Source organism: Motacilla alba, chromosome Z (assembly GCF_015832195.1).
Source record: "Motacilla alba alba isolate MOTALB_02 chromosome Z, Motacilla_alba_V1.0_pri, whole genome shotgun sequence".
Taxonomy (NCBI): domain Eukaryota; kingdom Metazoa; phylum Chordata; class Aves; order Passeriformes; family Motacillidae; genus Motacilla; species Motacilla alba.
Genome location: NC_052046.1, coordinates 64547558 through 64571585, shown reverse-complemented (window position 1 = coordinate 64571585; position 24028 = coordinate 64547558). Strand labels below are relative to the sequence as shown.

Here is a 24028-nt window from a genome sequence, read left to right as displayed (position 1 = left end):
TGACAAAAGGAACAACACTTAAGTAATCTCTTATTTTGAGAGTAATCTTTTAATGATCTTTCAAGTCTAGTTACTTAAGTGTGTCAATGATTTTTAGTCTTTATAGGTTTTCAAAATCTAAGCCAAGCTTTTGAAAAAGGTTTTGAAGCTTGCTTTTCCTTTTTTCCTTACCAAGAGAAGAATTCCATTTGCAGGAAAGAAGACAAATCAAAGAAAATTAGCTAGATAAATTTAATCTATTTAAGAAAATATTTTTCTTGGCTTTTTATTGCTTAATTTGCCCTATTTGTAGGTCAGGGTGTGAATTTATTTCAAAATTACCTGTACATTTTTTGAAGGACAGTTACTGTTTGCAGTTTACATAGAAAACGTCACATTGAAGAGTCAAATGCTGTGATTTTCTGGCAACTACAGCAGTTCAAGAAAGTGCCAAATTAAATTTAGATGCAGTTGAACAGAGTGTAGTTGAACAGGTTCTGACTGGAGTATTGCATAGGCAACCCCTCCAGAAGATCTCAGTAGTTCAACTTAATCAAAAGACAGCAGCAGCTTTGGAAGCAGGCTGTTTCTTGCCACGAAGTTAATGCGGTAGATTAAGAGAATAGTGTTACTTACTAAAAAGAGTGGGTTTTTTTCTGCACTGTGAGTAATGATCTCTCTTCTCCCTTGCTTGTACAATGGTATCAGACCAAAAGTGGTATCAGACTCATGATATCAGAGGCAGAAAATTCTGGAGATGCCTTTTATCCCAGTTTGCCTGTGTACTAAAGAGAACTACCTTCTATTCATTACATAATTTGAAAATATTACGTATTTTATCTATTTTTATAATAATTTACAGATAATAGAAATATTAGCTTAATAAAGCAGGAAGAGATAATTAGGTCTTTGAACACAAACCAAATTGATACTTCTAATGAAACTGTAATCTCATGCAATGTAATGACATTTTATGTATGTATAATACTGGTTATGATATTTTTACAGACTTTGCATTTGTCCTAATAAACATAATTCTTTTAACTCATTTTTTATTCTGGATATATGTAAACACATGAAAAGTAGAATCATTCCAGTGTTGATTCTATAATTTGAACATTATATTTTCTATAGGAGCATTGGCAAGTCAGTATATGATTACATTGAAGTCTGCAAGATGTGAGGGAAAAATGGGTGGATGTCAACAGGCTGATTAAAGGTAGACCAGTCATGATGCTTCATGGAATTAAATATACTAATCAGATTCTGAGCTTAGCAGACAGAAATAGAAAAAGAAGTGGAACAAGGCTGTGAGCATTGCTCCCTCTTTTATCTTTCATTTTAATTAGGTAATCTAATTGATTAAGACTTTTCAGATGGAGCTGGCGTTTTGTAGCTGCTGGGTAGTTTAGTTGTTATTTTTATAACAACTGCTTTAGCTGTAAAGAGTTAAATGAGTGGTAGTCCTTTATTGCTTCATTGATTTGAAGGATATGGATATACTGTATATCATGGCTGACTGGGTTTGATGGTACTGACGGGGGTAAGTGTAAAGGAAAAAATTTTGCTTGTTATCCTGTTAAGCCTTAGCAAGACAGCCAACCCATCCTTCATGAGCTTAGAAAAGCAAACTGTTCACAGACAGTCTGTAACAGCAAGTATCTGAGAAAAATGAATATTGGCTCTTGGCAATGGTAAGTATAAACTTTTCCCAGTAAATTAGACTATTTCAGTTAGTATTCTGTAGTTACTAATTGTTACAATTCATCATAGATTTTGTTATATAGGAATTTGGCAGATTTTTTTCACAGTAATAAAATAGGACTGTTTTCCTAAATGATAGATTTTTAAGATGGATATTTGATTCCTAAATCTGTATTGGTTATCTTATTTTAGCATATAAGTACTATTAGTACTTTCAGTGGTATATAATTTCGGAAATTATAGCCTATTTGTATGAACTTGCATTTATTAGAAGTATTCCCTTTCTGCAACCAACATTTCACATTGGAATATGAGGAGTGCTATGGAGAGACTACAGAATTAGTAGTCAAGAAGGAATATTGAGAGTTGAGTTGAGAGAAGAAGATGCTGTTGATTTTGCATTTTAATTTTTCAGCACTTTAATAAGCTGGATAGTAATTTTTTTCCTCCTGCAATAATTTCATCATCCTGTAATTTTTTTCCTCCTGTAATTTCATCGTCCTGCAAACTAAGCTAGCTTTGGTAAAGTACATCCCTGTTTCTTTCTAAGGAGAGAAGCATTCTAACATTCACCTAAGAAATGTAGGTATTTTCTCAAGACCTCTGCTAAAGCTAAAAAAGAGTGTATGAAATAAGCGTCTCAAATTCTTTTGTCACTCTTAAGTGTAAATTGCTCCTTACTTATTTTGTGTGAATTGCTTGTCTGGAGAAAGTGACCCTGGAAACTGCATGGTTAGAAAATATTGTTCCCATTTTAGACACCAGAAATCAAATCCTAGGAGTTAGGATAGGGTGACAGATTTTGCCCATATTGCATTCTATGAACATTGGAATATTTTTCATACGTCACGATAATTTATATTTTATACTCCCAGACATTTCGAAAATAATAAAAAAAAACCCCACCTAATTTTCAGATAAATTTTTTATAGTGTGCAGTTACTCTGCAGGGTTTTTTTGGTGGGCTAAGTTTCAAGTATAAGCAAATACTTTAAATTGACCTGATTTCTGTTAAGAGGGACGAGGAATTCTGTAGCTCAAATAAATTTGAGTAATTCAGAGACTGAGAAAGAATTATAGTATTACACTGACAGTAACATCTTTCAGTATAGAAACTACATTTCATTATCGGAAATGGTTGTCATAGTTGTTATTGTTCATTTATGTTATAGTGAGATTGCTGCTGCTTTCACTATCAATTGTTGCAGCACATCTGGAGAGTATTTCCCATACCTGCAGTCATTTTTGGTGCTGACAAAGGATGAATTCCCTAGATAGCGCTCTAAATATCAGGATGACAAACTCACTGACATGAACAGGCTAATCCAGCTGATACTCAGTTTAGGAGGTTTTCCTTTGGTCTCTAAAACAGGAATAGCAGATGTCCAACAATGTAAACAGAAATGGCAGTTTATGTGATTTTTAAAACACATTTTCAGAGCTTTTGATGAAGGGAAGTTATTTTATGCAGTAGAAAAGACAGGTCATGCACAGCAAATTCTGTTCTCTATTTATAAATATGTTTTTGCTTATATGATAATGAATACATGAACATCCATTGTAGTAAAGTGTAGAAATAATAATTATTAGTAATTGTGTTAAAATCATGATGGAATGTTTAATAGACCATTTACAGCACAGAGGCTACCTAGTAGACTGTTGCAGTGTAAGGCAGTGCACATTTTTAAATGAAGGTAAAAATGAAAAATGCTGTTGCAGAAATTAAATATCTCCAACATTTAAAATAAATGCTTATCTTTGTTAATACATTATTTTGTCTTTTGTTGCAGAAGCTCAAAATAATTAATCAAAAAGTAAGATTACTTAATAAGTAGACCTGAGCTTTACAGGACATGAGTTTTACATATGATTTAGCAGAATTAAAAAAAAAAAGAAAAACAACTGACTTCACTTTTCCATAAAAAAAGCAGAAAGGCCTGGGTATATATAGCCCATGATTACTAATCTGTATTTCACTACAACTTTGCTGGCACTTGCATTCTTAGTGCTGAGTTAAAATAATCTTGAAAACATTTGACTGACTGCAATTGTAGTAGCATTTTCTGAATCTAAAGTCAAGAGCCTGCAGGGAGACAGTTTTAATATATTGGTGAGAAAAATATAATTTCTTTTCAAAATATTGGTCAAAATCTATTCAGCCAATTATATTGTGTCCATTTCTGCCTGCAGAAAAGTCAAAAATAATGCAAAATCTGATTACATGGGGTTTGGGTTTCCTAAATGTGTGGATTTATGGCGTATGTGATAGTCTTAGTTGTTTAGACAGTAACCTTCCATCTGAATCAGAACTGAAGATAGACTGACTGGTTTTTGCAATCTTTTTGTGGTCTGAAAAAAAAAAGGATCCTGATTTGGTGTGCTCATTAAAGTACCACTGTAGCAGTGAGCAACAAAGGGACCCCTGTTGTATTGCACTAAAGATTGAATCCAAACAGCCCGTCCAGAGACACGGTTCTTACAGACCCCCTTATGCATCCAAAGGAGCTCCCTTCATTGTAAAAAATCACACCCTTTTTATGCTTTTAGTCTCTACCTGACATAACTGTACCCAAACCGAGACTTAACAGAAAGAAGGCACCCATTGGCTGGCTCAGCTGCAGTGCGGCTGTCCATGCATCCTATCATCCAATCATCTTCCTGCTCATAAGCTGTCCGTGTATTCCTCCAGCCAATCATCTTCCTGCTCATACACTGTCCACGCATTCCTCCAGCCAATCGCAATCTCACTTCCAGCTGACTCTCTCCTCACTCATAACTACTACCTCTCGCCTCTCAACCAACTTCCATCTGTCCAGCCTGCAGCTGTGCCTTTCCCATGGGCCTTCTGGTGAACATAAGTCTTAGCAACTTAATAATTATAACCCCATATCCTATATTAGTCCATAAAAATATATAACCCCATAAAATCTTTTATTTTTTTATTAAGCAACGAAAACCTACTAGGAAAAACCTAAACGACTCGTAAGGCATTAATAACAGTGACAACAATAATAACTATAACAACTTTTGAAAAACTGTAACATAGGCTTATAACATAGTAACTACATACACATTAATTCGGGATGGCGTGACAAAAAGCCACACACACCATGATGGAATCCACTCCACATGTTGGCCTGTGGAGATGCAGGCATTGCCCCTCCCCTATGTCAACAAGTCCAGAGGTCCTTACCATTCTGCAGTCACTAAGTCCTTTGCCATCACAGGAGGTTTTAGATGAGCCTTTGTGTCAAAAGGATACTGTCTTTCACATGCAGTTTGTCCTGTCTCATAACGATTTTAAAAATTGAGAACCTACAGGGCTTTAGCTCATGAGGGCACCCCAACTCACCCCCTCTTTGTTTTTCAAGCAAGGATTTTAATGTTTTTTGGGCACACTCAACAACAGTACAGTTCATGGCATAAAATGATTGATCTGTGGGTCCCAGTACAAAACCTGTTGCAGATTGAGTTCACTCAATGATCCGTGTTTTTGTGTGTTTCCTTTGGATGCTCCATTCTCAAGAGCTAAGTGGATACTGCCATATACCCACTGAGTTCCATTTGATTGAAACCTGATTATTTTCAGACATGGAGTTCACGTTTTTATTAATTTTACAAAGTGCTATATGGTATTGTTATGGTCCCTGTAAATGGCTGCCTTCTTCCTTTTTCCTAGACATTTTGCAGACACTTTTGAAAAGGTTAGTTTTTTCAGGAAAATACACAGGTGAAACTAAGCAAGTGAAGACAGAATCCATTCCACCTGAGGCAAAGAGTGAGAAACATTGCTAAGACAGTCATTTTTGATGACACATTTTGTATGTGTGTGACATAAACGTTCTTTGAAATGAAATATGTTCTACAGTACTTCAGAAATGTGTGTTGAAAAATTATTCAAAAAAAATTCTAGTGGAAGCTTGATAAAGAGAAAAAATCAAAACTGGAACGTAGTTCAATAAGATGTGTTTCAATGAGATAAGTAAAAGGTAAAATCTTTTTGCCTACTCGCAGTGGAACTCAAGATTCTCCTATACTACTCATTCTAATGACATTGTAAATTATATGTGGAGCATCTACCCCAGTGTATGAAATCTAAAGTCGGGAAAACGCCACAAACCACAATCAGTACAGAAAATAAAAAGAAGAAATCAAGTACTAAACTTCAGCATTTGCCTGACATATTTGAGAATCTCAGATGGCTTTGGATAGTTCTGTTTAAAGTTTCCATGGTTTTAACTGGATCAGTTACTTCACTGTGAGGCGCTGAAACAGGTCACTCAGAGAAGCTGGGGATGCCCCATCCCTGGAGGTGTTCAAGGCCAAACTGGATGGAGCTTTGAGCAACCTGGTCTAGTGGAAGATGTCCCTGTCCATGGCACCGGTGTTGGGATGAGATGATCTTTAAGTTCCCTTCCAGCCTGAGCCATACTGTGATTGTCTAATTCACACTGGAAAATTCTAACTTTAGTGAAGAGGAACTAAGCAGTGAGAGACTGGACCACACATAGCTAGTAACTTGAGAAGCAAAGTCAAAGCAATGATTAGTATAGAATAGAAGAATATTGTGAAATACAAAGAGACACAATGGAAATAAATGGGAATTAAATTCACTGTTACTAAGTTCATCTAGGGAAACAAGAACAAAAATTATGATTCTGTATCAAAAGGGAGGAAACAGAAAGAAGGGTTTAATGTTGAAACACAGAAGGAAAGAGAAGTAAAATACTCTTGTTTGAGAAAAGCTTGTTTTGGTATGCTGTGACATCATTGTTCTGAAGTCTGTGACCACTGTAGAATCCAGTAGGGAGGTATTCAGTGAGGTGCCACTAAATTATTCATAGCCAAAACCTCTGAAGGTTTTGGCTATGGATAGCATAAGATTCTGAATTATAAGAAAGAGAGTTACAGCCTCAAAGGATAGTTTATATTATCCTGAAAGAACTCAAGTAAAATAGCTCCTGTGTTTTCAAATTTACTTCCAATCAGTGTTTTTAAGGCAACTTTTCCTGCATAACAAGATGAACTCAAAGTGACTCATTCCATTGGCTTTGGTTTGTAGGGTTTTTTTTTTTTTGCTTTCATTATCACAGAGCTCGTCATCATCTGCATTAAACTGAAGGAAACAGCATTACGGATGTTATCAACAATGAAAATAAATACGTTCTAGACAGAGATTTACTTGTATTTATAGTGGTATATAGATATAAGTACAAACATTTCTAGATTGATCTTTTACTTGAAATTAGGATGTTGTTATTTTGAGCTAACCCAAGCACTAATCTATGTAGTAAGAGTAACCTATCATGTAAGAAACTGTGTCAATGGACTTTGGCTTCCATCCAGGCAAATGCTGAATGCCTCTATTCCCAGTTAAGCTAATTTGTCTCTTGTTCATCTAGTGTCCAGCAGAGGACAAAACAGTTCCTAAGACAAGGTTTTACCCTGCAGTCCTGATGCATACAACTAATCCTTGCTCAAGTCGATAGGTCTACTCATGAGTAGGATTCAAGTTGATGAGATTCTTAATTCTCTTAATACATCTCAGCCCCAGCACCAATGAGACAAAAATAGACCAAGACAACACATGGGTAGAATAAACAAAAAGCAAAGAATGGGAGCCTCTTCTGATATGGTAGGCCTTAGAGAAGAAAGGATAAATTAACATACGGAAATGTAGTATGTGCAGCAAAACTATTTGCATCATGAAGTTCTTTCCAGTGTTTTTTTTAAATTTAAGTATCAACAATTTAACACACTGCAGGTACAATAAAAGTAATATGTAAATTCCATAATTAATATCCAAGAGCTGATACACTGAATAATAAAAACATTAGAGTTGGTGAAACTAATCACAAGTGAACAGTGCAAATAATTATTAAAATTTTTATCTGCTTACTGCCAAATACAAAAATTATTTAAAAAAATACAGCCTCATCATCCTGTTAACTTGTATCATAAATCTCATTTTCAACAATAAGGCAAAATCTGTAATCCTATCTTTGTAAACAACTGTGACCTGTGGCTGTTTCTACTGCTGATTTCACAGCTGCTTGCTCAGAGTTTTAAATTTTAGAAGGTATCAGACCATTTCCCAAAACCCTGACATGCAGAGAATCAGCACTATCTGCCTTCAGTACTTTCAGAGTGTCCCATGACACCAAATACACATAAATTTGAGTCGTAGTAGAACCGTTGATCATCTCAGACACAGAATTTGTTCTGCAAAGTCAAATTATATTTTATCATTACAAAACCTGGCAAAACTGGACATTTCAACTATGAGGAGAAACTGAAATGAATATGATTTTCTTCATAACTGATCCACAATCCCTGAGGATTCCTATCTCCTTAATATTCAAGCATCTTTCTTGCAGATTATTTTGGGTACTTCAGGTACTTTTTTATTCTTCAATCCATCTTCAACCAAGCAAACCTCATCCCCAAAGCCATCATAATTCAAATTCGTTGCTAACTGATTACAGATATGCCTATTATTCTTTCCTAAAAATGAGGCCTTAAACACTTCATATTAAAATGTGTCTCTGGCCTTATCTTGCATTCAGCATTTAGTATAATTCAGAATTTGTTTAAAGAGTAAACTGTGGTGCATACAACTGTAAAAGTAACCATCAAATATAAAGAGAAAGGCAGCTGTTTTTGATCTGCAGACAGTTTTTAACATCGTTTTAGTAATGACACATCATGTTTCCTATATTGAGGTTAACCATTTCATTACTTACTATAGAACAGGGAAAAAAAACCCCATGAATGGAATTCCATGAAATGGAATTCCCGGGGAACAAGTGAAAGTAGTATAGCAAATGCAAGTATTTTGGAAATATAACCATTAAGGTCAGGAAGGTGAAGGGAAGGAATTGAGTGTGTAACATCTTCCTTTAGCTGAATTGAGGAAGTTCCTAGACGTAAAGACATTTTCCCAGTTTCACCTTAATGAAATATAACTGAAACCTCAGCTGTCAAAGTCACATTAGGGTTCTCTTAGTTCCTAAGGTCATGAATATGTGTGTCATCTGCAGATCTTACATATGACTCCTCAAATATGAGGTTGCTACTAATGGCATACTTGCATATGTAACTCTAAAAGACAATATTGACTTTTATCTGAAACTGGTGGGAACTCCCTCCTGTGCTACACTACAAATAGGTACCACCTATTGTAGGTGCCAGTCCTTGTTCTTGCCTCTGTGTCCTTTAAAGCCTTGTATTTGATTTTAAGCTCATTCTTCCTTCTGAGAACAGAGCTCAGTTGGTGGGTTTGGCCTTCAAGCCAAAAGACTAAAGACTAAAAATTCCTGGAAAAAAAAACAGGTATATCTTCAAATTGAAACAGTGTAAACATTCCAAAGTGCCTGCTGTAAAATGAGTACACCATTTTCACAGTCTGCCTGTAGTGTCTTCCAGAAAGAGGAGAATTGCCTGCATTTTGCAGCCAGTTAATGAATGTATACTGGCATATTCAGTCATTCCAGCCTCACGCAAACTTAACATTTTTCAGAAGTAGAAATGACTGTGTCTTGAAAAAATTTCATGCCAGTTGTTTGGCTAGCAATGCTTCATGGCATACGGTGACATGTAACATGAGTTTTAAAATGTCAGTGTAATTATTTTAAAAGTTTTATCCTTGTATCCTTGTAAGATTCATATATTCTCATTATTCCAGGTAAGTTTGTGGCCTTAAAAATTCACTCACACTCCTTCCACGATGATGTATTGCATGTTCTGATAAACAAACATCAAAAGACTATTATGACTAATAACACTTGTCATTAGTTGATTTTTCCCAACAATAACTATCTGGATTTCCCAGACCATGCCTATGATGTATTAGTTGTTCAAATACTTCTCACTTCAAAGATTCCCTTCTCAAGAATACAATTATTATTAAGTATTTTGTTACACATATAAATAAGATTGATTTTAAAATGATTGCTTAAACAAAGTATTAATCTCTAAAAATCTGAATCAGATAAAATCATAGACTGTAAAAGATCACCCACTGCTCAAAAATTCCACAGATTTTAAAGGATGTAGGTTCAGGCCCTATAACTGAGACAATGTGATCTTGATTTTAAGATAGTATTTGAACATCTTCAAAAGCTGTTCCTAAATAACTAAAAGAAGAAATAAATGCATTAGTACCTGCTCTAGAACTTTTCTATTTTTTAGTATAACAAGTTATAATAAAACAAGTTAGTAAACCTGAGAGTTAGAGGGCAAAACTATTCCAGAGAATCTTTCTCATTATCCAATGTTTTCCCTCCCACACAGAAAACTAGAACACAGATGCCCTTGGTTCTTAGAAATGAGAAGAAAGAAAAGAAAAAGCTGCAAGAGCAGAAAGACCTCAGATTCCAGAGAATGTAAGTTTACAGAAATATTTAATATAAAATAAATCAACAGAAACATATGTGGCTATTCTTAATTTACTCATCAAGACGAAAATTCACTTTTTCTGCCCATAGCTGTTTGTCAGATTGAAAATATTTACACTTTAGTGTGGATACATACAGGTAATGTGTTACATAATGGTGAGGCTATTTCTTTTATTTTAGTTAAGCTGCTATCCTGTTTATTTCTGGCAAAAACTTTCCAAATATATTGTTGTTCAGTTGCCTCAAAATGTCATCATTCTTGGTGTAAATCTCAATGTTGTCTTAGTTTAATAGCTTGTTCTAATCCTGTTTAAGTAGATGTCACTATTAAACTGTTACCCTGTAGTGCACATGACCTTTTCTAAAAAAAAAAACAAAAAACCAAAGCAATGTAGAATTTTATGTCATTGTGTGAATGCCATGAAATCTTGCCTAGTACAGCCAGGAAACATTATTTTATTCTACTTAAATTAGGTAGCTGTGACTCACATCTCCTGGCAATGTGCACTGACCTGCTGTGTGATTGCATTAATTAATCCCTTTGTTTGCTCATCTGTAAAAGGATTATAAAAGCCAACTTCCATAGAGTTTTCCCAGACTGCAAGCAGGCAGTGGAATGTTGATTGACTCAGTGTGTTCACAGCAACAAAGTAAACATCAGGAGGAGTAATAAAATTTAAAATGTAGCTCTTATTATAAGCAAATAGAATATCCCCAAACAAAAACAAAAATTTATTTTAAAAATTTGCCAATATATTTAATTTCTCAGATCAGAGTGAATTAATGTGCCCCCCCCCCATTATCTTATTTCACATTACTTATCAGATAACTATGACAAAACTAGTTAATACTGAAATTAAAAAATAATAATGTGGAAAATACACTAGATCTTAAAGATAGTGTAGGCATTTTCTATGAAAACTGTCTCAAAGCTAATAATGTATTTGTGATCCTGCTTACCAAATCATGGGAAAATGTTTTTTCTTTCTTTTTTTAACCTTAAATTAGATGCACAGTTGTCACCCATTTGTAAATGCCAGCACAGTGTAGGAAGCCTTGAAAATAAAGCACATGAGGCTCTGTCTCACTTCACAGAGCCACTGGATGTAAAGGGTGCTGAAGAAGCTGGAAAAGATCATGAAAACAAGAATCAGAATAGCTCAGATGCTTCTGAAGACAGAGACTTTGATAATGTATCAGACATTGAAAAAGAAGGGAAGAAGGAAAAGAACTGTACTCCTAAAATGATCTCACCTCAGCAAGATCAAATCCTAGCTACAGTAACTTTTGGTGAGTCAGAGGGCTCATCCAAAGGAAAAATTACACTGAGGGGCAAGCCAGATACTTCAAACTCTGTTAGCTTGGCCACTGGAAAAATTTCTGCAGAAGTAAAATATGGCTCTTTTAATATTGAAGTAGAAATTAAGAATATTTCTTTGTTTGATTCTGGAACAAAAGTTGGGGATGAAAAAAGGAAGAGTTCAAAGAACAAGAAACGTCATGAAAGACAATGCCAGAAAAGTCATTGTTCAAAATGTTCGAAGTACGAGTGCCCTTTAACTGAACATTCATCAGAACACAGGGGGAAATATAAGGGATCCTCTATACATAAAATTCAAACTGCCATCAATGAAAGTCCCTCCCTGGAAATGAACATTGAAACGAAAGACATTCAGGTGGAATATACCAATAGAAATAAAAATCTGAAAGTTAACATTAAAGCTGGTGAGCAGGCACAGAGCAGACCACTCAACAGGGAACGTGAAGATACGTACTGGAGTGAAACAGATTATCCTGTCACAGAGGCACTGTGTAACACAGACTGTGAGTCATTGTTTAGCTTTCATGAAAATGCAGATTATACATTCCCAGATGGATATACACTTCTTCCTCCACCTAAAGAATTTGCTGACTGTGACAGAATGCACCTGGATACAATTGCAGAAGGCATATCTTCGTACCCTGTTAATAGCAGAAAGAAATCTGACGGACTCACTACAGCCTTGAGTATTTGGGAGGACGAAAATTATTTCTGTAAACTTGACACAGAGGACTATGAAGACCATTCGAATGAAAAGGAAGACTTTTCTAAGGATAAAATACTTTTCTCAAAAATAAATAATACTAATTGTCTTGTAGCTATTAATACCTTGCATAATCCAAACAATGGGAAAGAATGTGTTAGTAAAAGCAATGTATTATGTCAAGAAAGAAATAACTGTGACAAACACAGAGACAGAGGGCCAAAAACAGCAAGAAGAAAGTCTTTCCCGGATACTACCCTGGAGGTACCATCACCAGTTCACCCTAGAAGGGATTCTGGCTTTTACTCACTGCCATCCTTAAACGTATTGCTTAAGGAGACCAAAGCAGGAGATATCCATAGCAGGAACTCACATATTCCTATCAAATATAAGGAACTTTGTAAGTATCCTGACTTGACCTCCTCTCTGACAGAGCTTTGCAAGTATCCCAACTTGACCTCCTCTCTAAGGAATTTGAGGAATTTGAGAAGTCTTAAGTCCTCGTATCAGTATGCTTTCACATCATTTGATCATAATATTACCATTTATCCATCTGAGCCTGAAGAAGGTGTCTGTCTAGATGGCACTTGTTTACTGAAAGACTGTGCAGACTGTGTGGGGCAAGATGAAGAAACAGAAGAAACATTAATGGAGAGTCTTCCTTCCAGTGGTACTGTACCTGACAAAAGAGAAAATGACCATGAAGAGCCTCTGGGAAACTTATCCATGTGGGAAGAAGACTCAGAGTCTACTGAAGCTTTAGATAAAGAGAAATCAGAGTACAACTCTGTAGAAAAGCATGTTGAATGGCAAAACAAAGCTCACCTGGTACAAGCCTCTCCACTTTCTACAAGCCCTTCAGGTGAATTCATTAATGATAAAGAAAATACTAATTATGCATCTACAGAAAGCATCCCAAAACAATGTTCAGTTTTACAGTTAAATGTTCACCCACCTTATGCAGAGTCTGAGGTTACAAATAAAAGGAGAGAGTCAGTACTGACTGACCCTCCAGTGATAACTGGAGAAGTAGAAGGAAGACTTGTCCAAGGCAACACTACATTGATACCTGAATATTTTGGCTCTGCAGTAAAGAAAGAACCTAACCTTACCTGCAGTATACAAGAAAAATCCTTGCTGTCATCCTTGTTGTTAGATCGCAAAGAGAATGACATGAATAAAGCATTGGAAAGCCTTTCTGAGGTACAGGATGTATCTGGAGATGTCCTTGTTGAATCTGATTGCCATAATAATTCAGCACAGGTCTCCATTTTATCTACCTCTTCACTGTGCACAGAAAAGAAAGATAATTTCACAGAATATTTAAACATTAAGCAAAGCTTGGAGAACTTTCACAGTAAACAGTCAATTGATGACAGTTTAAGGAGAGAGCCTGGAGTAAATCAACTACCTCTGTTAGTCAAGTCCAACTTTGAAGAAATTAAATCAAATTTTGAAATTAAAGAATATAATTATGAGACTGCAGATATGTCATCATCAGTAAGACACATTAGTCAGAAAGGTAGGTGTTACAAGGCTTTTCAAGGTAATATCACTTACACATCTTCTGCTTATGAGCTTTTGTGACATCTGTTTTCTTGGAACGTAAATGTATATTTATAGTTTACAATGATATTATTATGGTATATGTTTGGCCATGGGGTTATAATATGCAGTTATTCTGCTGAGGATTCTAGGAACCATCTTGCAGAGCCAAGAAATCTAAATTAAAAAAAAAAAAAAAAACACAAAAAAAAATTAATGCAGCTTTGATCAAGAAGCAGTTTTCCTACATTAATCTGCCCCCTATTGTGTACATCTAGTGAGAGAAGAAAATAGCATTGCAGGAAGTGATAGTAAAAGCAGTTGCCATGTAATATGAGCTCAGAGTGCAAGTCTGTGTTTAAAACCACATAAATCTGGCTTTCAAGTCCATGTGATTGACATGAATACTGTATGTATGAATGCATATTGGTCTTAATTCTGGCAGAATATTTTCATAAAATGACCATAAGGGATCCTTTAACCTGCTTTTCTCCTCTCTTTTATATGTTTGAAGAAACTGCATATGAAAAAGGCTTGTTTTTAATAGCTAGTATTTTACAAAATTTCTTGTCTTCCTTTTTGTAATCCATCTACCCATATCCATAACTGTTCTTCTAAAATGAGTGTTTTGAAGTATAAAAATTTTAAGCCATCCTGGGATATTGCACACTACAATGTGAGCATTTTACATTATGAATATGTGTGTATGTGTTGTTAAAATATCACTCCAAACACTTTCATTTTATTTTTTAAATATTAATCAGGTTATATGCAAATATATCTCAGTTTTACCTCTCCAGAAGATGATGTTTCCAGCAGATTTGGAGGCTAAGAGTTTTATATCATTGAAAAATATACATTTTCTTATGGAAAATGTCTTATATAATCCTAATTCAAAGCAGCTGAAGTTTTAAAAAATTTTTTTAGTTCACTATACCTGTAGAAAGACTGGCATGACCTCCATGGCTGTCTTGTTTAGCATTGTAATGGATATAAAAAAAAAAAAACTGAAGTATTTTAGACACTATATAGATATACTACATTGATTCATATTGCTGTATAGACTAGTATCTCAAGATCAGTATCTCAATACCAGAGAACTGATGAAATGGAAATCTCTATAGAGCAAGGTATAGAATTAAGATACTTGAGGAAACTGCATGCCAAAATCCTTGACTTCTCAGACATTAGACCTAAATGGTTAAGGACACAACACAGAAGTGAGATATAGCTATGTTTTTCATTTTTATTTTCTTTTCTCTTCATTTATTCTCTCTTCCCTTTTGCCCCTTGCTAAGAATTATCTACGTGTGTTCTTTCTCATACCTGTCATCTTGCTTTGGCCCTCTTTTGATCCAGAGTCATATTTTGATTTTCCTTCAGTACCAGCAATGCTGTGGAGGTCCTCCCTTAAATGAATGAATGTGTACACCCAGAATAAATTTTACAGCCTACTTTGCCAAGACATTGGGCAGTGTGGGACTTACGGAGCTTAGTAATCCAGTGACACTGGAAAGCAAATGTCATTTTTCAGCAAAGAATGAGAACATCTTCAACAGAGGAGAGGAGATGCCACTGTGGTAAATAGGATGAGGGAAAGGCAATCTAGGAGTCTCTAGTGTTCTGGGGACTTCATGATTGTATCATAGAGGAAAAGACCCCTGCAAATGGCGCTAGAAGGGCATTGCAAGAGATAGGTTTCCTGAGTCTCAGCAAGGTCTGGAATAGTGCCCTGAAATGCCCTTGCTGAGTTACATGTGATGAAGATCTGGCTGAAGCCAGAAAAAGGCTGTACAGCCATGAGTGTATCTACACATTCCTCCAGGGAGCCTGTGAAGATTGGACTTTCTCCCTGTCTGTCCTTGCCAGTGGCCACAGTCACATTTTCAATACAGAATATAATACAAGATCTGTTTTACCATTGTTGTTTTATCTGAAATAATAATGCAAATATTATGTTTATTCTGCCTTGGCTAAAAAGAAGTCTAAACCAGGAAAATCTCAATGCATATCTTGCAAGATTATTAGTATTCAAATAGGAGGTTATATAGCTACCTATTGGCCACTTCAGAAATGTATGATGTTAACAAGATTCCTGAGCAATTTACAAGTTTCTGCATTAAAATAGTGATGTACTATGCTATGAGAGTATTTAACTAGAGATACTTCTACTTCTTGCTGCATATAGGCCTCAATTAGTCTAAAATGTGCATTTTCAGAATATTTTCAGTATTATTTGATATTTTCATTTATATATTGGTTAGATTATTCTTGTGTTTAGAATGTGGAAATATTACACATAAAATTACTTATACAAGTTGTGTCACATATTTCTCACAAACAACATCTGGTTATAACTTAGACTTGAAATCAGAAATGAATAAAACCAGAAAATTGCCTTTGAAGAAAGACACCAGAGCAAGTGACAGTTCCCAGGAAGATGCAATAGATCAGTGGGCCAGAAGACGGAAACAGTTCAAAGACAGCAAAAAGTGCAGTTCAACTGGAGGAAGCTCCATAAACAGCACAATCACTGAGGGATCAAGTGAGTGCATTAGTATTACACTCGGTATCTTTCCTGTTTGTGTAATTGGTAATATGACAGGCTTTCAGGCTTTTCAGCTAAGGAAATTGATCTCCAGTTCACTATCTGAATTAGTGTCTGTGTTAGTCATTGTCATGAGTAACATGAAACATCCTTTCTCCTTGGTTAAGCAAACAATCTTACTAAAAAAAAGTTGATTCTACCATGCATGTTCATAGTATGACATGTTCTAATAATATGCACAAATAATATTAAGACAAACTTTAGGCAAAAACATGTAATTACATGGCAGCAGGTTTGAGGTTATAACAAAAATCATCATCCTGATATCTACTTATGTCAAAGCATGCTGAGCTGGAAGTCTTTCCTCCTCACAAAGGTAACCACCTGCTCCAAATTTAATCTACCCTTGTTGCCTAGATTGTTATTCACTGTGACTCATAACCGTCTCTTTAAGAAATCTGTCACCTTGCCACATGCAAATTCATCAGCTTAAACTTCATGGGAAGGAATTTTTAAGATGAACTGCTTAGTAAATTTGCATTGCATGCAGATGGAGCCACCAAGTAAGGATTGCACAGTCTAGGGAGAACATATGTGGATATGTGGTACTTCTTACTTTACACTGCCTTACCTCCTGTTTTGCTATTTTAGTAATATAAAAAAATACTTTGTGGGAATGAAGAAATGGGCACTTCTCTGTGGAAATATTTTGTGCTATGAGTACTTTTGGTGCATGAAATTTCATTTCTAGGTGTATAGCCTCCTCTTTGAAGAATGGAAAATATGAGCATATAGAAGACTCTGAACTCTGAGTTTTCAGTGCAAGACCAATAGATAATAAACTATAAATATGTTGCATGCCCTTACCAAAGAGTTAAATCCCACATTAATTCACTGCTCATACATAGATTTCAGTTGCCAGGTGGGTTACCAAGAGGGACCTGAGATATGTGAACCAGAAGGGAACCCAAGCCTTTTTGAAGTAGTAATTGAAGAGCAAGCAGGATACCCTGAGGTATCTAATATCGTACAAGCCACCTCTGTTCAGGTAATTGAGCCAATCCCTAAGGTTTTAATGCCTGTTAACCAAGGAGAAGGCATGACTAACATTTCACATGGAAATAAAGAGGGTCTTTATTGGTGGCAATTTTCATTGCTTGCCCCTAAAACAAGTTCTATGCCATCGACTAGAAAGTTACCATGTCAAACCACCTGCACTCAAAAAAACTTACCAGACGCTATACACACCAGGCTAAACTATTCTTTGATTTCAACAGTGATGTCTCTTGAATATAAAACTGGACCATAAATTTTACTAAGTTGGGCATGTATTGGTTTCATAGAGAAAACATATATATATATATCTTTAAGAAATCAAACAAGTCAAAAAAGAGCAAGTTGGAAGAACTAGAATTGCTTTCCCTGAGACAAGGTTTTGTGTAGCATATGGCATAGACCCAGAGTAGTCTCAAGAACAGGTGACTGGGCAGACAATTCTGTCACAGATTCTCACATTTAATCATTTTGGATAATATGCCACAGGCCTGAGACTTCTGTCCCTTTTGGTTTGGTAGCTTGACTGTTACCCTCTGTTGGCAGACAACTCTGATTGACATATGGAAGCAGCAGCTCCTTACATTCTTATTTCCAGCATCTGGGAATAAATTAAGTGTTCTTGTTTGTTTGACTTTCCAATTTGACATCTGTTCCAAAAACTCAAGGAGAAGAGAAAGGAAATGTTTTGGCATAATTCCATACTGTCAGCATGGCAGTGTATATAGTTTTGCCTATTTGTGACATTTTAACCTACTCTAACTCTACTAAAATTATAAAAATTCAGCACTAAACTGGCAAAATACTATGCTGTTCTGAGTTGTTTGGTGCTAGTCTAGGTTTTAATTTATGGATTCAAGGTAAAATGATCTTTAAACATATCAGCATAGTAATATTTATTTATTTGTCTATTTGCTAGTAGCTTCTTAAACAGTTAAGCATGTAATCTCACACTTTCTGCATAATAAGAGAGGAGCCAGTGGACCTGGAGTATTTGTCTAGATAGACATTTCTTAGAAAATGAGCACATTTTCTAAGAGTAGAAAGGACTGCCACTTGGATGTATTGAGGAAGTGACTTCCTGAAAAAATAAAACTTTAAATAAAGGTATATTTTTATCTTCTCTGTTTTTAAACTGGGAATCATTTTACATCAAACACAGGATAAACAAAGCAAACAGATCATTCATCCAGCTGCATTAAATCTAGGTTCATTATACCAGGCATTTCATACTGAAAGGTATGTGATGGTTTTTTCCTCTCAGAAAATTTATATTTTCAGCCTATACATTAGCAGAACATCTGATGATGTATACTTATATATGACTTTCACCATCCAGTCTTAACTTTGAAGCTCCAGCTCCTGGTCTGCTTGTGATGTTGTTAGACTATTTATTTACATTCAACTTGCTATTTATGACCTGTCACAATCAGCTGCCTGACATCCTATTGCCTTGAGAGCCTCAGCTTTAGCAGAGAACTAGAGTTCTCCTCCATCTCCATGTGAACTCATTGCAAGACATTGTGAATGTAAATTATTTTAAAGTATGAATCTGAAAATCCTCAGGATAACACATCATACACATATTCAACAGCCAATGAAGGAACTAGCCAGGAATTCTGTGGTAAAAGAAAAAAAAAACCACTATCAAACTATTACTTCCTCACCTCCTTTTTAAAAAAACTTAATGTCTTGAAGAGCTAAGAGTAAGCAAACAGAAAATATGGTCATCAATGCCCCTGTCATGGAAGATACTTTTCCCTTTTGTCTTCTGATAGGAACTGAACTCATACTAAATTTCTAGATTTGTTTGATTTCCTAATCAAATAGGTCACATTAGATAGCTTAAGAACTAGCTAAAGCCAGATTTGTCTTAAAGAGTTGCAGCTCCCGTTTTGACCACTTGCATTAAGACTTCACTTCTTACTCAAGTCCAACGTGCATTAGCCTCCAGTATTATGATCTTATATTTGGAAATCCTTGTAGACTTCTCCTTTAACAGCAACAAAATTGAGGAACTCAGTACAAACATTACAAACAGTTAATTAAGGAGTTTGTGGCACTTCTTGTATGCTGGGTGGCTGAGGTCTCTTATTCTTCATACATTTTCCCTCCTGACATAACTTTTACTTGTTTTATCATCATGACAGTAAATTCAGAGGATGCTCGATCAGTAGATCTGGGACTGTGTTCTGAAAATGAAGATGGAGGTTTTTATACAGAAAACTTTCATTCTGCTTCCTGGGTTTTCAGAGGAGATGATGTCTCTCCAGATAACAGTCCTAGATGTCTCAGCAAAAGACCTAGACCAGTGGCAAGTAAGTTGGCTAGAGCAACAGGTAATAAATGTCATAAAAATTTATTCATTTTGGGCACTCTGAGAATTTCAGGGGAATGACATTTTGGAGCAGATGCTGGTCTTTTATGCTAAAGACAGGAAAAGGAGCAACCCAAGAATCTAAAAGCTTAGTTAAAAAATAAATAATTCTTATTTTGCTATTGTCTTGCAAAATATCATCATTACTTGATAAACTGGTTAAAGTTCATAACTAAACCTCATGAGATGAGGGTAGAGGCAAATGCCATGACTTCTTCAAGCATGACAAAATCATAGAGATATCTATGGTCATAAAGTATTATAATGGACATAAAATCTGTTTTACATCAAACTTTCAGGCATAGTTTATCCAGAAAGAAAATAGTCATTTGCTAGGTGTATGGAGGATTGTTCTATTTGTAGTTTAAATCTGTGCAAACAAATATAGTGAACAAGTTTTTCTGTGGGAGGGGAGGTTTTCCTTCTGTTCTTAGATGTTAAGTCACTCAAAAGTAACAGAGTTCAAAGAAGTAAGACAAGCTGAAACACCCCTATAGCTTTCCAGGAAATTGTCCTTTGTTGGAGCTCATAAATCATGCAGAATATAAGAGAAAACAAATGTCCACTATAAATCTTCTCATATGAAAAATTTCCCTTAACACAGATGAGAATACTCTGGAAAACCATTTTGGTTGCTTCTTCTCCCAGGGGAGAGCTCAGAACTTCAGCATTATTGTTAAAGTCAGTATTGAAGTATCTATTTTGGACAAATAACATCAATTGGCCTGCTATTAAAGTAACCATGAAAGCAATTTCTGTCTTCCAAGTAGTATGCAATTTGAAGACAAAACAACTGTCATAAATTACTATTGAATTGGCCTCCATTAAGAAAAAAAACACAGTAAGGTAGTCAAATGATCAAAACCAGACACTCCAAGAAATCAAATTTACACCGAAATCATTCTTAAGCATATTTGCTAAAGAGCCAGGCCATTTAAGTCAGAATAATAATACTAATAGATCCTAAGAAAAAGATGGAAGTAGGCAATTAGACCCTGATCTTCCTTTTTACGGAGGCTGATCCCTTCTGTAAGTGTTAAATTTTGATGAGTTGAAAGATATTTAAACCCCCCTTGGCACAAAGGGGCCCACTGTGGTTGGGGAGGCTGGACTACGGGACTGGGAGGCATTCTGAGAGTGTGGAGAGGAAAGAAAAACAAAAGAAGAAGAAACAACTATCCAAAAGATAGAGGCCTTCTGAAATATAAAAAGAACGAAACTACAAGCAACAGATTTAAACTCATTTGAGAAATTAGAGTGTATTTTGTATTTGCAGCATAGAGGTTTGACTCAGAGGGCATGAGTGTTTTTTCTCTCCCAAAACACCATCAGTAAAGTGGAATACCTGAATACTTCAGCTCTTCATTACAAAGTCCAGGCTTGTAATTTAAATTACTGTCTGCCTTTGCGCTAATATGAATGAAACTTGATTTGTTGCAGTGTGAGTAGTGTCACCGCCTTAGGACCAGCACTAAACAGCCAGGAGTGATAGGGAAAGCACCCCAATCATTTGTAAAATCAGTAATGCTCAGTACCTACAAAAAGTTTTAAAAACAGACTGCTGCTTATTAAATTGACTGTGTCAAGAAAAAAGGTCTCTTTCTTCCTACTTCCAGTTCGAGAAAGAACAGTGAAGATCGCTAAAGGAACTGGCAATTACCCTTGGGGTTTCAGGATCCAGTTCTCAAAGCCTATCCTTGTGACTGAAGTTGACACAAGTAAGTTGTGTTTGTACTAGTTAATTTCTCCTGTGGAAATAAATAAGAAATAAATACATAATATTAGATACACTGATATAATGATTTTATATATATATCTACATTATATAATATGATCTACATAGTATTGAACATGTTTTATATTAATTTATAATATTGATGTGCACAATAATTTCCATAATTAGTGAATGCAAGGTGTTTGAGAGCAAAAACTGCTCATAAGCAACTGTCTTAGAGCTCCACTATCCCTAGCAGTAAATCAAACCCCACTGCCCTGTCTTCTTCCATGTCAGTTCATACCTTGTGCAAGTGCCTGCATTTTGCTTCCCTCAAGATGTAAAGTCTAAAACTTTTGTGGGTTGACATCAATGAATGACAATAGGTCATTAAAAATTAAAATGAGGATACGGTGATCCTTCTAGTATTTCCAAAAATCTTATTGGCTAGGGACACTTCTGCTTGGATCCATCGAGCCATCTGTTGGTCTTGATGCGTGGATTGTTAACTTCTTCTGGGAATTATGATGATTGTAAGAAAAGAAACTCCAAAAGAAACTCCAAAACCCAAGTGAGTGAGCAAAGAATGGCAGATGATTTTCAGCAAAGATGAAATGTAAGATACTTCCTCTATAGAAGAAAGACCTAGCTGTACCATGCCTTAATAATGGTGTTGGCACTTGCGCTCAGGAATGAGATCTTGGGAGTCACCACTGTAAGGTCTCTGAAGTCATTGGCTCTGTGCCTAATGTCAACTTAGAAATCTGGCTAAAAGTTGACTCAGTCAGTAACAGCAGAGAGAATGAGAAGCAGGCAGTTTGTCGTTTTACTGCTGCCTAAGACCTTGGCTCATCCAAATCTAGAGCGCTGCTTGCTCTACTGCTCTGCATCTCAGGACAGGCACAGTAGAATTAGGAAAAGAGCAGAAGATACAGGAGACTATGATAGATCCTTACTAAAAATAGCAGATACTATGCAAAATGTCATCCCATACAGAAAAGGCTCATGCATGCCTTCTGGCATGGCATCTGAGAATAGCTCTGTCACTATTACCAGCCTTATGTATTAGATTGTCCATCATCCTGACAACACTGAGAAAGCCTGTGAATTCAGGAGCCTGTGAGTTTGTAAGTTCTTTACCTAAGTACAAATAAAATCATACATCTTACATACATTAGCTCTGATACTTACCAGTTTATCCCTACTAGTTAAAATTAGGTATAACAACTCACATTTTATATCACTCTTTTATTTGTATGTTGTTTTCAAATGCAGTTGCTTTAAAACAGTGGCAACATTAAAAAATAGAGATTTTTCAGATAAGCTTGTAGTAAAATTATGTTTTCTCCAAATATAACTCATTTCATTGGGAAAAAATTCTTCCCTGTGAAAGTGGTGAGGCACTCACACAGGTTGTCCAGCGAGGCTGTGGATGCCACATCCCTTCAAAAGTTCAAGGCAGGGTTAAATGGGACTTTGAACAACTTGGTCTAGTGGAAAGGGATTAGAACTAGGTGATCTTTATGGTCCCTTTCAGCTGAAATCATTCTATGTTCTATAATGAATATTTTAGTAATAATTTTACAGTCCACTTAAGGTCGTAAAGTCTGGTATGGCATGCTCAAAATGTTATGACAAAATGTTATGACATTTACAAATTGTTTTTAATACACATGAGGGTGGACCGGGGCTTTATTGTGCCTGTTTATTATTAAGCTTTTCCTAATCTTATCCCTACAATTTCTAAGCATTCTCAGAAATACACTGAAGGATCACATTTACTGCATCATAGGGTGCAAAGTCTTTAAAAGCACACAGTAAATGTACAGTCACGTACAGTTAAGTACATGAAATAATATTTTCTAAAACTATTATTTCACAGTACATTAGGAACGCTTATTTATAAATGAGAAGATAAATACTGTGTCTGAGAAATTTGTTACTGGGATTTAAGTAACTGTGTATTGGTGCCCATAAATAGAGCATATTTATCACCTCCCTAGTTTGTTTCCATTCCTGGCTGGCATGTGCCTGAGCAGGGTTTTTATTACGAATGCACGTGCTTTACAATGGTTAACAAATAAACAAAAGGTGATGCATTAAAAATCGGATTCAGTTTTTCCTTCACTGGGACCTTTTCAACTTAACATGTAATTTCTTCCTAAAACCAAAAATCCTCAAAATGCTATATCCAAATTCTATTAACCAGCAAAGATAAATATCAGTACAGAAGGTACTCTTTGGGGTTAAATTCAAAGTTTATCAGAATAACAGATTTTTTTTTTTAGTGACTTTATTGAGCAGTGCATCAGATCTTTCTTTGCACTTCAGTCCAAAAAACTCTCAGATACTGAAATGTCTAATTGAATGTTAAAGCATTTAAATCCTAATGGTATTTTAAATGGAATTTCTCCATTGCAAGTGATTAACTAGAGTTGCACCCGTATCCAAATCCTGAAACTTCATTAACAGATGAGTAACAGGTTGGTCAGTAAAACTTGTTCCACATCCAAGTTGGCATCATGAATGCCTTAAAACATACTCCTTGGTTGGTTGAAGAGATACTTGTTTAGCTAGAAAAGCATGATCATATAGGCATGCTTGATATCTTAGCACTAAATAATTTTTTGTGCTTGTTTTTTTGGTTTTGGTGGTTTTCTTTTGTTTGTCTTTGGTTTTATTTCTTTT

General features: G+C 35.6%; 1 protein-coding gene across 3 annotated transcripts in view; it reads left to right on the top strand.

Moving 5' to 3' along the window:
- The first annotated feature begins 382 nt into the window (after nt 1-382).
- Nucleotides 383-24028, top strand: part of LOC119695532 — a 41560-nt gene continuing 17914 nt past the window's right edge. Inside the window, exons 1-6 of one of the 3 annotated variants that reach the window (XM_038124240.1) lie at nt 383-1522; nt 9976-10067; nt 11088-13625; nt 16011-16193; nt 19400-19567; nt 21243-21344. In XM_038124240.1, the coding sequence (XP_037980168.1) occupies nt 10010-10067; nt 11088-13625; nt 16011-16193; nt 19400-19567; nt 21243-21344 (3049 nt within the window). In that variant the 5' untranslated portion in view covers nt 383-1522; nt 9976-10009. Of the gene's footprint in view, nt 1674-9975; nt 10068-11087; nt 13626-16010; nt 16194-19399; nt 19568-21242; nt 21345-24028 lie in introns of all 3 variants that reach the window. The other 2 variants (XM_038124241.1, XM_038124239.1) reach the window with 2 other exon arrangements.